The 15064-nt window shown below is 41.1% G+C and overlaps 1 protein-coding gene across 1 annotated transcript in view; it reads left to right on the top strand.

Moving 5' to 3' along the window:
• Nucleotides 1-15064, top strand: part of PDGFD (platelet derived growth factor D) — a 144355-nt gene that overhangs the window by 102705 nt on the left and 26586 nt on the right. The window contains exon 4 of the mRNA XM_009647031.2: nt 9196-9255. Within this exon, the coding sequence (XP_009645326.1) occupies nt 9196-9255 (60 nt within the window). The remainder of the gene's footprint in view (nt 1-9195; nt 9256-15064) is intronic.

Raw genomic sequence — 15064 nt, 5'->3', positions numbered from 1 at the left:
CTAACCCAGTACACACCTTCCTGATCCTGAGATCATGGTCTCACTTTGGTGTCAAGAAGGATTTCCCAGGCTGGCTTTTGGTAAGCTGATCCCAAAACCGATAATATGGCTTAGTCAGATCGTTTACAAAAATGTGGCATATGTAAGGTGCTTTCTTTTTACCTAGGCTTCATTCATAGCGTTAATTATAATTGATATTTGTAAGAATAATGCATAAGAGAAATGAGAAGCATGACTGTTCCTAAGGTACTTGTATTTAGCTTTAACAACAATGACATTTTTTAGGAATAGATCTGGATCTGGAAGGCCAGTCTGAATAGTTTTATTTTCCTTACCCTAGCTGTTTGATAAAACTTAAGTTGAAGGAATTCCAAATAAGCAGTATCCCGTGATGTTTGCAATAAATCAGCTGCTTTTGATCCCATCAAAAACATGGAAAAGCAAAGAGAAAATGGTTCTTGTATTCTTCAGAGTTTATGTGTTCTTGCTATTTTTATGATTATTGTTATCATCTTAGAAAGTTTGTGTAGCGGTCCTTTTTTGTTGTCCTAGAAAATGCAATGCCTTCCAGTCAAAGCAGGAGGGTGAACAAATTGTTTTGCTTTGCATTATCTGTGAAACATAACACATGCTCCTGCTGCATGCTTACTGCAAAATTAAACAGCATCCTCTGGGAGAGAGCTCAAAAACAAATGGATCCTTCACAAAAAATCAATAGGCAGGGACTGCTGCTAGGACAGCTAATGTCCCTTACCAGTGCCTTTTTTACATTGTGTCCTCAGCTTTGGAATTAAATTTGCTTAGCTCCATTAGAGTTTTTCATTATTATTATTATTCCTCCCATGTTTCTCCCAAATCACATCTGAAAATGTGAGCGTGCATGTCAGAGCACTAAGTAGACCCTCCTAGGAGAACAACGGAAAACTTGGAATATTAAATGAAATCAGGCTATATTTGTTAGTGATTATTTCCCACTGATTATAGGGCGTGCTTAAATCTATTAAAAATAGGTAGAAACCCAAGTGGAAAGAAGACAGAAAATTAATACCCATCTTCTAGGAGGTTTTTCATTAATATTTTTCCTTCTACTCCTAGTACTGGGGGCTCTCAGTACATTCCCGTTTGGTATGAGTCACACCAGCAAGGAGGACCTGAAATAACCAGCTGTCGCTGCCTTCTGTTAACTCTGGAAGACTTTTTTGCCCACCTGGACGCTGCCGGGCAAGTGAAGTGTTGGCCTTTTCAGTTTTGCTCAGGGCAGATTCGGCTATTACCAGGGAGACTCCTTCCAAAAACCTGTCAGTCAGCACGGCAGAAGTTCACCAAAGTCCTCTCAAGGGCACTGAACGCTGACCTGGGAGCGAGTTTTTGGCTTCTGGTGTCACTCCTCCCAAAGTCTTTTCCACCTGGCAGCTCCCTGACACCATTTTGATGTGCAACATCACACTGACCAGGACCCTTCTTGATGTCCACTCCCCACCACCCTGGCAGAGCCGGCATGGGGCATCACAGGGGAAACAGCAAGCTCTGCAAAATGGGCCAGCACCATGGCCTAGGTGTGCTTAGACACTGAACCAAGGTGAGCAAGGAGCCCGATTGCCTTCAGCACCCTCCACGGTCACTGCAGACCATAAGGCACGAAGAGTCACAGCTGAAAGCAAGTCTCTTTCTATACAATAATAATATAAAGGGAGCAGGGATTGGCCGCAGTCTTAGCTTAATGCACCTGGCTTGCGTCCCTGAATAGCGATGAGGTGAGCAAGGGCTCACATGGACATGGTGAATGCAGTGGCAGTCTATAACATCAATGGCCAGGGCAACTGCACGCTCATTAGCCTGACCTAGAAAGCTTATGGGGCACTTGTCAGCAGAGAAGATGGTTAAAGATACAGGAAACTAGAAAAAAACTCCACATCTCTATCAAAGGAGCTCATGCCAGACTGGAGGATAGTCTGGAGAGGAAGGAAATGCTGTATAGCAAATCTAATTGGACTTCAGAGGAGCCTCTCACCTGGTGCCATGTAGGAAACAATACCTTACACTGGAGGAGATGGCAATTAATAAGAGCCAGAAGGCAGTCAAAGGGGAGGCAGTGTGCTGTAATGCAAAAGGGAGTATCCAGCCAGGGAAAGCTCGCTAATGGGACTTTCTAAAGGGTTGGTCTTATGATCAGTTTTATTTGGGCTTTTTTTTAGGGACCAGAGCACAAAGTGTCAAAGTAACATTTTAATGGCTTTTGCAGCACACACATAGCTCAACTGCATTGCTTATGAACGGGAAAATCAGAGTATCGGAGAGGAGAACTGCGTGACCTTGAGCACCGGAGAATTGATTCGCAATGAAATGCAACAGCCCAAAAAGAGCAAAGAGGTCACTCATGTAGAGATTAATAACAAAAACATTTTCTGTTAAATGGCATCTCACTGGTTAGCAAAGAGGAGCAAAGAAAGTTTCTGGGTGTACTAAGCATAGGACCAATGAGGCAGTAATCGCATCTTTTCTGGAATACTTTGTACAGTTTTGGTCCCCATAGTACGGAGCAACCACATCTTTCTTGGACTGTGTTCAGGGAACAGATAGAGGATAGTTGGGGGAAAAGAGGACATTTCTTACTGAGGGCCAAGACAACTTGGCTTGCTTAGTGTAATAAAATGGATGCTGAGAGGAGATATAACATCTCTTCAGAAGTACTGCAGGAAGCAAACTCGGGAGAGGAAGAAAAGGACAAAGCTGGCACTTACGTAAATGCAATAAAGATAAATCTAGCTTGGGAACAGCCAACCCATCTGAGAGTTTTGGAAGACCTGGAAGAGTCTTTCAGGTTTTCTGTCCCAGTGTTTAATTACAGAAGTAAAAACTGCCATTCAGGTAAAAATGGCAAAGGAGGGATTGCAGAGCATTTACAATAACGTTAGTTGACTTATATTTTGTTTAGAATTGCTTAACTGCAATACGCACCAGAGTAGCTATTAGCATACAAAATCCCTTGTTTGTGGATATATAAGCACAGGCCTCTGTGACAAACAGAAAAATTAAAGATAATGCACAATTTGCACAGCATAGGATTGATTAAGCATTGGAACAGGCTTCCCAGGGAAGTGGTTGAGTCCCCATCCCTGGAGGTATTTAAAAGACACGTGGACAAGGTGCTTAGGGACATGGTTTAGTGGTGGGATGGCAGGGTTAGGTTAACGGTTGGACTTGATCATCTCAAAGGTCTTTTCCAACCTAAACAATTCTATGATTCTATGAAGTCCTGTGCACTCTTTTGTGGGTATGTGCATCAAACAGGGTGCTCATGGCCAGTGTAGTGTTAGATGACATCTGATTTTTCAAAGGCAGAGCTATTGTCTCGTTTGAGCAAGTAGTATCTGACCTTTTAGAGAGATCATTTAAATGTCAATATCTTGGGCACTCATAATATGCACCCAGTAATGCCTAATTTCAAAACTAGGTGACGGATGAAGTATTGACCAAACATAACTGTTGTTAAATATTTTCCTGCTTCAGTTTTACTTCAACTTTTCATAAATAAATGTATCAAACGGCAGTTAACCTAAATCATTATTACAGCCTTAAACTTTTGAAATTTTAAGGATCTTGTTCTTCCCGCTCAGTTAGAGCTAATAAATGTGTCAGAACAAATCAAGAGTGATTTTATATATCATTTTGCACTAGTATTAACTTAGTCATAACTGGTAAGATTGTAGCTACTGCTATGTAGTGGCAACTGGGCTTCAGAAACTCAATTTATGTCATTTTTTAAAGGGCAAGAATCCCACATTTTGGATCAAACACTTTGGTGGCTGTCTGACCTTTTGTTACTGACTTGAAAATAGTAGTGTCATGGATGGCCTGCCTTTATGGGACCACACCAAAAAATAGAAAGGAAAATTCAATATGGTTGAAGTTATTTGTTCATTTTTTCTCTGTTCCGGTGATAGTTGCTGTTAGTGGTAAAACATGCTCATGCTTCTAGTCTGAATATTACTGCCTTCAGATTACAGCCACCTGATTTTGTTTAATGCTTGCGCTGCTAGATAAAAGAGCTGGTTAACATTGGTAACAGCCTCTTGTAGTTAACTACAGGTTGTTATCTGGAGAGATGTGGTTGAGGTACCTCTAACCGTCTTGAAAGACACAAGCCTCCATTTAGTGTTTCATTGCAAGGCATGATTTCCCGATTACAAACAATCATTGTTGCGTGGTTTCCACATTCAGCATCTTTTATTTTAAAGCCTCTTCACCAGAACTGAACAGAGCAGTGGTTTGGCCGTTATTGTAGGTAAGAAAAATGCAGGCTCTGACTTCCTAGTAAGTAGCCTGCTGTAGGAAAATGGGTATGTTTCAGCATCCTTAGGAGAAGTGGTAATAAGTATCATTCTGATACGAAAATTAACCCAGCAACATGATGTATTGAAAGTATGGTGAAAGAAAAAGATATTTCAAAGTGTACATCTCTATACATTTATTTATCTTTAAGAATAGAAATTGGAGTGTACTAAAATACCACATGAGAAATTATAATTAACCAGTGGAAGCATACAAACTTGAATGTTTATCACAGAATTTTTTTAAATGGAACCATGACTTTTCTTTTGTCTCTTACTTACCTAACACTGTTGCTGTTACACAGTGGGGCTTTATTTGCTTGAAATACCTGTTGCTTTGTATATAAAATGTATTATATATAAATTCAATGTTCAAAGAAAATATTGGTACTATTGCTTGTTACAGGGAAAAAAAAGAAAGACCTTATTTCCAGATTATTATAATTTATTATTACTAATGCAAGTTTATCTGCTTACCAGCTACTTGTCCACAAAAAGCTCTGAATGCAATAGATGCATGTTGACTACTGTTCACAAATAGCTACCATTGAGTTTCCTTTTATTAATTTAGATGTTAGGATAATTTCACCACTTTTTCTTCAAGTTATAATTTACCCTAGATTTTCCTTACAGACCTTCCACTGTCCTAGTCCCTAATTCATATTTTCCAGTGAGAGATTCAAGCTTCTTTTTGTTTCTGCACTGGACCTTTTTGAACATGCTCCATTTCACCTCTGATTTGGTTTTGCAGAATCTCCTTTGTGCCCCAGTACATCCCTTAGCCCCGTTCCTCTGCAAACTTCTAGCAGGTGCTTCTCTGTTGTATAGTTTATAGCTATGGCATGTAAATACCACAAATATGGTGACCACGGACAAAGCCCAACACATTCATCTTCTCTATGTTCATTTTTCCTTAGTTTTTTTCTTTCTTCCTCTTTCTCATGTTCACTTGCCCCAGGAACATGCCTGCATTTTTACCTTTCCCCCCCTCACTTCTCTTCCACTCCCATGACAAGGTCACAGTAGAGAAGGTTGCTCCTTCAGGAGAGAACCTTATTAAACTTGATAGGCCCTAAATGTCAGTCTAGGATGCTTTCTGGGCTCTTCTTAACCACAACTCTTTTGTGAACCCTTCCTGCTCCCTGAAGTGGAGAGCATCACCTCAGCTTTTGTTAGCCATAGTTTATAGTTATCTTGGCAGATGAACAGTCTTTTACCAAAACTAATCCAACTACCCCAGGGACCTGCAGATTAGGAGAAAGAGTTCAGAGAGGAGACTATAGAGATATGGAGCTGCTTCTTATCACTGGAGTGGGCTGCCAGTGTGTTGTGCCAATCTTGTGGCAGTTACCGCGTATCCCAGGCATCATGCCTCACCGATGTCAAGCACCCAGATGACAAAAGACTGGAATACAGTGATAAAGTGTGTAAAAAATGAAGAATCACAAAAATTCTAGAAAGCTCTTCTTCCTTGTAATTTGAGGACCAAGCAGTAATTCAGCATGGCTGGGAGGACTCACGTGTTTTGCCATATTTTGTGGTACAGCAAAGTGAGTCATGGACAACATGCTTCTCAAACTGGTGAGCTTCCCAGCCGCATCCTTGGTGTCTTCCTGATGCCTCCCTGTTCCTACTGAGCCTGCCAAACCCCATGGCTTGAGCCCAGCAGAGCCTGTTTTGCTTCAGGTCACGGACCCCCAGGCTGCTCAGCATCTTCCTCAGCAACCAGTGCTATCTGGCTCTGCAGCCTCATATATGCTTGATAGCAGTGATTTTGCCTCACGATCTCCACTTGTGAAAGCCCTAATACAAAGAGTATTCCCTCTAACTCGTCACTTATTGGAGATCAGTGGTGGGAGACAGGCTACAGACAAAGTCAGTCTGCAAAGGAGAGAGTAGCTTATCTTTGTCTGAAACAGAGCCAAGAACAATATATCAATGTCCATACATATTTAACTCTAAGGACTGACTCAGGATCTGTCGTGCTGAGGTGTAGTTTTGGAAGTTGAAGTATGGAAGTTGTTTTTCTTCAATAAAAGTAGCTGCTAGCAGAAGGTGGTTGGTAGCCCTATTGCTTTGCCTGTATTTTTGCTGCTTGTAGAACGGTTAATGCAATGCTTTGCTGAAGTCTCATGTAATGTTGTTATGTTACCATGAGACACGCACAAAAATAAAAGCACTGTTGTTAGGGTGATGTAGTCAAATTATTACCACCCTGTTTTTCCAGTATTCAGTTAAAAAGATATATTTTTTTTCTTATTTTTAAACCAGAAGTTTTAATGTCATTTTAAGTAGTGGAGAAAACAATAGCCAAGTGATCATAGGCAAATTCATATAAACAAGGTAGTAAGAACTGAGTAGATAGCACTGAAAATAGATTTGTCCTTCAGGTTCTGCTAGGGACAATGGTGAGCAAGGAGGAGAGGGTTTTGTAATGATGAGAACCACTTTGATATTATTACTTGAAATAGCTACAAGCAGAAGCCATAGATAATAATAATAATCTTCAAACTGTAGAGGTTTAAAGCTCTGAGAAGCCAAGAATGACTGCAGCTGCCTTGAGTGATGGTGGAACAAAGCCATATACTTGTGAATAGTTTATGCAGATGAAATATAATCACAGAGTCAAAATGTGCAGTCATCAGGTTTGAGATCCAAGAAGCAGGTGGTACATGTCTGTCTCAGGGTTTTGGAGGGGTTCCCTGGCATCAACCATCTCAAAGAATCATAGACTAAAGAAACAATTTTGGTGCCTACAATTAGGTAACACAAGGGGACCATCACTTCAAACACAAAATTATTCCTTGTCTACGGCCTTCTCCAGACATTCAAAGAGGCAGATTGTTCCTGTTTTAAAATAATGCCTCAGAACTCAATGCCACTTTTTTTCTGGAAGTGCTAAATGGAAGCTAATGACAGAGAGGAAATGATTTCCAAGTTTTGCAACTGGCAGCCATTACCAGAGGATCCATGAGCTTTTCAAATCCATTTTTACGTACTTTAAATCATGGCTTGTCAAGAACTGGACAACAAAATGTGTAGAGAATGTGGCCAAGGTAGCCCACTGCTCCTGAATTATTCATAGCATTTGCAGATCTCTTTACTGTTTATAAAAAATATCTGCATTAAAAATTTCACCAATAATGTTTTGCTTCTATATTCGTAGAAGAAAATGACCACTTTTATTATTAACATTTTAATAGCCCTGCAGTTTCATTGGTCACTTAGTGACACGATAGCATGATGTGGTTTTTTTAACTTCTACTGATCTTAAGTACTGAAGAAATCGCTACAGTTTTGCTGCCTCAAGTTTGAGAGAAAGGAACATTTTAAGGAAGAAGAAAAAATAACAATATTGAATAAACAGTCTTGTGACTTTGGGGACATCTGAATATTTTTCTATAGCAAATGAAAAACATTGAAATACCATGTAAATTGAGTCTGGATCTGAAAGCAGCTCTGTTCCTTCTTGACTAAAGGAGAATTTTATTGATGAATTAGCAGATTATGTGATCAATTTGTTCTTTTGCATTCCTAAGAAATAACTGAATATATGCTTATATATTTATGGTCCAATGCAGCGTTGAGTCTAGAGAGCATCAGCTGAGCAGTTACCCTTCCATTTTCCAATTCAGCTGCCAACTTAAAAAATACGTAGTAGATATTGAGTCAGTGTAAAACGGTGAGCCTAGGCATTGATCCATCTTCTTTAAATCCCTTCATTAAAAATTATGTTATTAGAAATAAAAATCTTGGTATGCTGTCACTTCAGTCCACTTTCCTTACCTGCCTATTCATGCCAACCATTAGCTATTCACTGCACGTGTGCATTTAATAACTGTTCTGCAATGCTGCCTTTTTTTTCCCCATTTTTCATGGTTTAATTATTCCACTTGGAAATGAGAAAAACTGCCAAAAGATTAAAGGAATGGCTTCTTCATTATTTAAGTAATGATTGCCCATCACTCATCAGACGAGTGGACTGGGATTCAGATGACCACAAGTCAATATCTACAATTTTGACATCTACACTAGTCCTCCCAGGCTCCCTTTATAGACAAGGGAGAAAAAAAAAGCATTTTTAAGATGCAATGTCATCCCAAAATTAAGTTTCTAAAATAGATCAGATGATTAACACCCTAAAAATGCTAGTTTTACTTGACTGTAAATGGAAACAAGAGCAACTAGATAAGATGTTTGCTTTGTAGATGTCCAAAGGTAGACGAGTTGAATGCCATCCCTGTGCTCAGATTAATCATAAATGCCCAGGGGTTTTGTGCGATGACACTTCTAATGTGAAGGTGGCTGTGGTTTTTGATGTAAAGGACATAGTGCCATTCAGTGCTCTGCACAGATGAGCAAGTCCTGTTCAGCACAAGCACCAAAAGCAGTACAGTCGTGTTAGGACTACATTTCAAATGGATTAGATTACCCTGCTTTTCACCTTGGCTAAGTAGTACCAGTGTATTAGCGTGTCCACATTCTTTCCAGAATGGGTCAGTCTGGACAACAGCATTGATACTCTGATTGTAGACATACGGAGGTGGTGTTCAATATTTATGTTGGAAGATAAATGTAATGGCCTTGACCAGATTAGGCCCTGCAGCATATATCTTATTACTACTACTACTAATACTTATCCTTGCCCCAGCAAGCTTAAAAGGAGCTACTTTACAAACGATGAAAAGGGAAGAACCTGAATGCAAGCAGCATTATTTAGGAATGACACATGGCAAGGGCCTTTTGCATTAAAGAGGGATGAAAACGGTGACAGATGTTGAACGCCAAGACATTTTTTTAGTTTCTGCAGTTAATTTAGGACTTTGCCTTAATGGTGATTTTTCCTGTGGGTTTTTCCCCTTAGGATGATTTCCAGCATGCAGCCTCAGAAACCAACTGGGAGTCAGTCACAAGCTCTGTCTCAGTAAGTAATTTGTTGCTATTTTGCCCATGGATAGATTGATAGGATGACTTGAATTGAAATCACTAAAATAGCACCTGCGCAGAGGAACCTTGTATTTCCCTATGACAGAGGATGAAATAAGTGTTTATCCAATTCATGCTGGAGTCAACTAGTGCGCTTTTAAGCAGAAAAGATTCAGGATACACCATCAGCTGTTATAACCACATGAGATGATAGCCATTGGGAAATATTTCTTGCTTTCAAACTCATACTGCCAAGATGAAAGTACAAGATAAACTCACAATTTTTAATTGTAAAATGTCTTGACCTAAGTAGAGGATTATACTTAAAATAGGCTGGCAAGAAAATGGATCTAGCTTTTCGTTGTCAATACTGAGATTTTAAGTGTTTGTAATAAAATATTATATCTGAAGTTTCCATATTCAACAGTGAAATGCAACTTGGGGAAAAAAAAAAAAAAAAGAAAGAAAATAGGTCATCCAGTACAAAATTTGATTTTTTTTCTTCATTACCTTTGATTTGTGTCATTGGCCAAAAAGCTGCCCCCTCTCTCATTTCCCAAGTAAAGTTAGATTCTGGGGAATGGCAGTGTAACATGAGATATTGTAACACAGGCAGTCCTCTTCTGTGTGCTCTGCTGGCTGGTCAGCACCATGTCACAGCTCTTATAAACACCTCTTAAAACACATGAGATGAGGATGAGGACTCAAAGCAGGCTTGAGACAAATGCTTGAAGCATTCATGGAAGAGGATTTACTGATGGCACCTTTATTACAGTAGCTGCCAGGAGTTGCCAGTGGAATAGCAGTAAATAAAATACGGGTAAATTCTACTGATTAGTGTCCAAGCCAGGCAGCAAGTAGAGACAAAATTCTGTATTGCCAAAATTAGAAGAGGTTAAGCCAATCTCACTCATGTTTACCCTTGAGTTTGCAAATGACACTTGCCCTTCATGATACAATGCACTGATAGCCTTGAACTAATTGTGCTGAAAGTCCTGAGCAGTAATGTCAGCAAGGCTGAGATCTACTGGATGTGCCAAGTGGGAGATGCTAAAACGCTGCTTTACTGAAAGACATAAATTCATTTTTCGTTCTAATATGAGGTTGGAAAAAAATCCATGTGATAGAATATTTTGTTTAAAAATGTGGTAGGCTGATGTTTGAAAATGTAAGCCTAGGGCTCCCTCATCAGGTAGCTATGAAAATGAGATCAAATATATGGTGAACGCCATGTTAAGTTATCCTCCTTAACATCATAAGGCACACAATACACCAAATGATAATCCAGTATTCCTTTCATATTAAAAAAAAAGTTTATTTATCTTTCACATCTATTTGTTTCTGAAAAGTCATTGTTAATGTGTTACAGATAAGGAAGTTCAGTACAAATATTACAGATAGCAAGATGATGCCCAGGGTCACACGGAAACCTACACCTAGACTAGAAGCAGAACCCCAGTTTGATTGGTTTTCCCGTGCCATCCCCTGTCTAATGCGTGCCCCTTCTTCCGCTGGGCACGCATTGCACCCACTAGCCCTTTCTTATCTTCAGGGGATATAAGGTAGAGAGGTTGAGCATTTTTTCCCAAAGGCACAAAGGAAAAACTCTGAGGACATCCAAATTCTTCAGGAGAGAAAGGTTCAGGGAGTCTGCTGTGGTCATGAGGGGCAGAAAGACAAACTCAGATCTGTAACTTTCTGGCAAGATGACATGCTGTTCTGCTGATACTGTTACCATGGCAGATCTAAGTTTTGCCCCTCAAACCCACAGGCAACCCAAAGACTCATTTTAGGATATGGGTACATTAAAATTTTCAGAATGAAAATTTGAGGGTAAGTAGACCAGTTCCCTGGGCAGACCGTTCCAGGGCCTGATAAACCTTTCAGTGAAGAAATTTTCCCTAATACCCAATCTAAACCTTCCCTGGTGCAACTTGAGGCCATTTCCTCTCACCCTATCACTTGTTACCTGGGAGAAGAGACCGACCCCCACCTCACTACAACCTCCTTTCAGGTAGTTGTAGACGGAGATTAGGTCTCCCCTCAGCCTCCTCTTCTCCAGGCTGACAACCCCAGTTCCCTCAGCTGCTCCTCATAAGACTTGTGCTCCAGACCCCTCACCAGCTTTGCTGCCCTTCTCTGGACATGTTCCAGCACCTCAATGTTCTTCTGCTAGTGAGGGGCCCAAAACTGGACACAGTATTCAAGGTGTGGCCTCCCCAGTGCCGAGTACAGGGGAAGGATAACTTACCTACTCCTGCTGGCCACACTATTCCTGATACAAGCCAGGATGCCATTGGCCCTCTTGGCCACCTGGGCACACTGCTGGCTCATATTCAGCCAGCTGTTGACCAGTACCCCCAGATCCCTTTCTTGCCAAGAAGCTCTTCAGCCACTCTTCGCCAAGCCTGTAGCATTACATGGGGGTGTTGTGACCCAAATACAGGACCTGGCAGTTGGCCTTGTTAAATCTCATACAATTGGCCACAAACCATTGATCCAGCCTGCCCAGGTCCCTCTGTAGACCCTTTCTACCCTCAAGCAGATCAACACTTCTACCCAGCTTAGTGTCATCCGCAAACTTGCTGAGCGTATACTCAATCCCCTCGTCCAGGTCATTGATAAAGATGTTAAACAGAACTGGCCCCAACACTGAGCCCTGCTGAAAGCCACTTGTGACTGGCCTCCAGTTGGACTTAACTCCATTCACCACCACCCATTTCGGCCTAGCCATCTAGCCAGTTTTTTACCCAGCAAAGAGTAGGTAAAAAAGAGTCCAGGCCACTACATCCACTGCCTTTCCCTCATCCACTAAGCGGGTCACCTTGTCATAGAAGAAGATCAGGTTAGTCAAGCAGGATCTGCCTTTCAGAAGCCCATGCTGACTGGGCCTGATCTTCTGGTTGTCCTGGACATGCTGTGTGATGGCACTCGAGATGATCTGCTCCATGACCTTCCCTGGTACCAAGGCCAGACTGACAGGCCTGTAATTCCCCAGATCCTCCCTCTGGCCCTTCTTGTAGATGGGCATCACCTTTGTCAACTTGAACTTCCCCGGTCATCCAGGGCTGCTGACTGATGATAGAAAGTGGCTTGGTGAACACCTCTGCCAGCTCCCTCAGTACCCTTGGGTGGACCCATCTGGCCCCGTAGACTTGTATATATCTAATTGGCCAAGCAGGTCACTAACAATTACCTCTTGGATCATGGGAGCTTTGTTCTGCTCCCCATTCCTGTCTTCTGTCTCAGGGGGCTGGGTACCCAGAGATCAGCTGACCTTACGATTAAAGACTGAGGCAAAGAAAGCATTAAGTATCTCATCCTTATCTTCATCCTTTGTCACTACGGTTCCCCCTGCATCCAGTAAAGGATGGAGATTGTCCTTGGCTCTTTTTGTTGTTAATATATTTATAGAAACATTTTTATTATCTTTCACAGAATTGGCTAATTGAAGTTCTAGTTGGGCTTTAGCCCTTCTAATTTTCTCTCTGCATGACCTTGCATCATCCTTGTAGTCCTCCTGAGATGCTTGCCCCTTCTTCCAAAGCTCATAGACTTTCCTCTTTTTTCTGGGATCCAGCCAAAGCTCTCTGTTCGGCCAGCCTGGTTTTCTTCCCCACTGGCTCATCATTCAGCACATGGGGACGGCCTGTTCTTGCACCTCCAGGATTTCCTTCTTGAAGAGCATTCATCCTTCTTGGGCTCCTTTGCCCTTCAGGACTGCCTCCCAAAGGACTTTGTCAACCAGCCTTCTAAACAGCCCAAAGTCTGCCCTCCAGAAGGTTCTGCTGACCCCCCTCCTTACTTCTTCAAGAATCAAGAATTCTATCGTGTCGTGATCACTGTGCCCCAGCATCCTCCAACCATCACATCGCTCACAAGGCCTTCCCTGTTCACAAACATGCATTCAGTACTTTTAAGAAGCATAGATGAGGTACATAGTGTGGAAAATCTTTGCTTTTCACTGCTTCTTGCATTTCACTCTTCCTGTTGCCCTCTCTTTGGATGTGATCTCAGAAGCCAGATTACGATGAGCACAAGCTCTTCTAAAGCTCGTTCTTGGCAGGACAAAAGAGAGGCAGTTGGGTTGGCAGCTTTGAAGTTGCTTTTGGGCTTGTCACATGATGTTGCTGCCAGTAGGTTATCTGAGCTGTTGAAATAATTCCTCTTGACTTGGCTGTCACTGAGAAAAAGTTAAGCTTTCTTCTTTGTGTGAACAAGGTTGCGCAAATCTCTTGAGTAGGAGATTTTATATGAAAAGAAAATGGGAAATCCCTGCAGTCTGTATGAGTTTGAAATGCCCTGCAAATTCACAGCCTGACCTGCAGTTCTGTAATAAAATGCACAGTTGAACGCATGAAAAAAACTCTCGCATTGTCTAAGCCACACACCTATGGCCTGATTTTTATGTTGCTGTTTCTTCAGCATCCTCCTGGATGCTCTTCAGCATCCCCCTCACTTCTGAAAGTTAGTTAGGGACTGACATTTCCCTGCTGAGCTGCAGTCACAGATGAGCAATGAGCTCCGCTGAGCTCAGCTCAATAAGCAAGTAGCATTTGGGTGCATTTTTCTTTTGTAACCCCAATAACTGCGTTAGCACCCTGCATAACACCTGCCTACAGCACAGTCTTCCCTGCAGCATTGTTTTAGGTGACAAAGCTGTGTTCACTTTGCTGGTGTGAGCTTTTCATCTCCTGGCGCTCACGTCTCTCTGATGGTCTCTGTTCCAAGCCACTTAGAAGTCGGGAGAGATGCTTTGAGGTATGCTTTCCCCTTTTAGTGGGTCATGAATTTTTACAGCCGTCTGCACTGTGTCTTATTTAGCACTGCATTGTAGAGGCATTGCAGCACAAGTGGGCCCTCTGAAACTTCTTGTGCTGTTGGCGATAAGCAGTAAAGTGCAGCTATGCTTTCTTGACCGCACTATTGTAATATTTTTTATTTCTTCTCTTTCTTGTTTTTAGTAATTTTGACTGTCCATATTTTCAGCAAACATATGCAGTAAAATATAAGGGATTGTTAATTCTGTGATATATTTTACAGTTAAAGACAAAAGTTTTATTTTGAAAGACATACATGCATTAAAACCATTTTAATAAGCATTGAAGGACACAATCCTGCAAACAAGTGAGTAAATGAGTTGGCCTTTCCCTTACTATCCAACTGAGTGAAGTTAATCACAAAGATTAAGAGTTTAACATGTGCATTTACTTGGGAGATGAGGCAAAAAATTATTTTGGAGAGCCATTAATTTTAAATGGCATATTTCTGCTACATTGTTTCAGAGCTGTGTTTTCATGAGAGAAGAGGGTTTCCAGGGGTTTTCCCCCAATGTTTTAACTTTTAAGAGCAAAATCCAAACAGAACTCTTGTGCTGTATTATGCTTCTTGTTGGACAAAATCAGTTTGATTGTGGTTCTTCTGAAAGTAAGAGGTCTGCATTAATAGCTTTTCTTGCACATATTTTACACATACTGTGAGGCTTTGTGGTTGGAAAGGGGAAAAAGTGATATTAGGGCAGTGAATATTGTGATTCTAAATAACAATTATTAAAAATGTTTAAAGTCCTCTCCAGTAAAAATGAAATTGCTGCAATCTTTCTGTCAAAGTCAAGTTGTGCCACAAGTTTAGTGGGAACCAAATACACTTAGAGAATGGTACTTGGCCCTTCCTGGTTGGAAATAATATTCCATTTGGTATTACAGTACAATTATGAGCATATCGCTATGTTGTTAATCCCAATATTCATTGTTACATTGCTGAGATTCAAATATCATGGTTTTTCTCATTTGCTTCATAACTTGTGT

Source organism: Egretta garzetta, unplaced genomic scaffold (assembly GCF_000687185.1).
Source record: "Egretta garzetta isolate BGI_Z169 unplaced genomic scaffold, ASM68718v1 scaffold199, whole genome shotgun sequence".
Taxonomy (NCBI): Eukaryota; Metazoa; Chordata; class Aves; order Pelecaniformes; family Ardeidae; genus Egretta; species Egretta garzetta.
The sequence above is the reverse complement of the archived record's forward strand: the minus strand, read 5'-3'. Positions and strand labels throughout refer to the sequence as shown.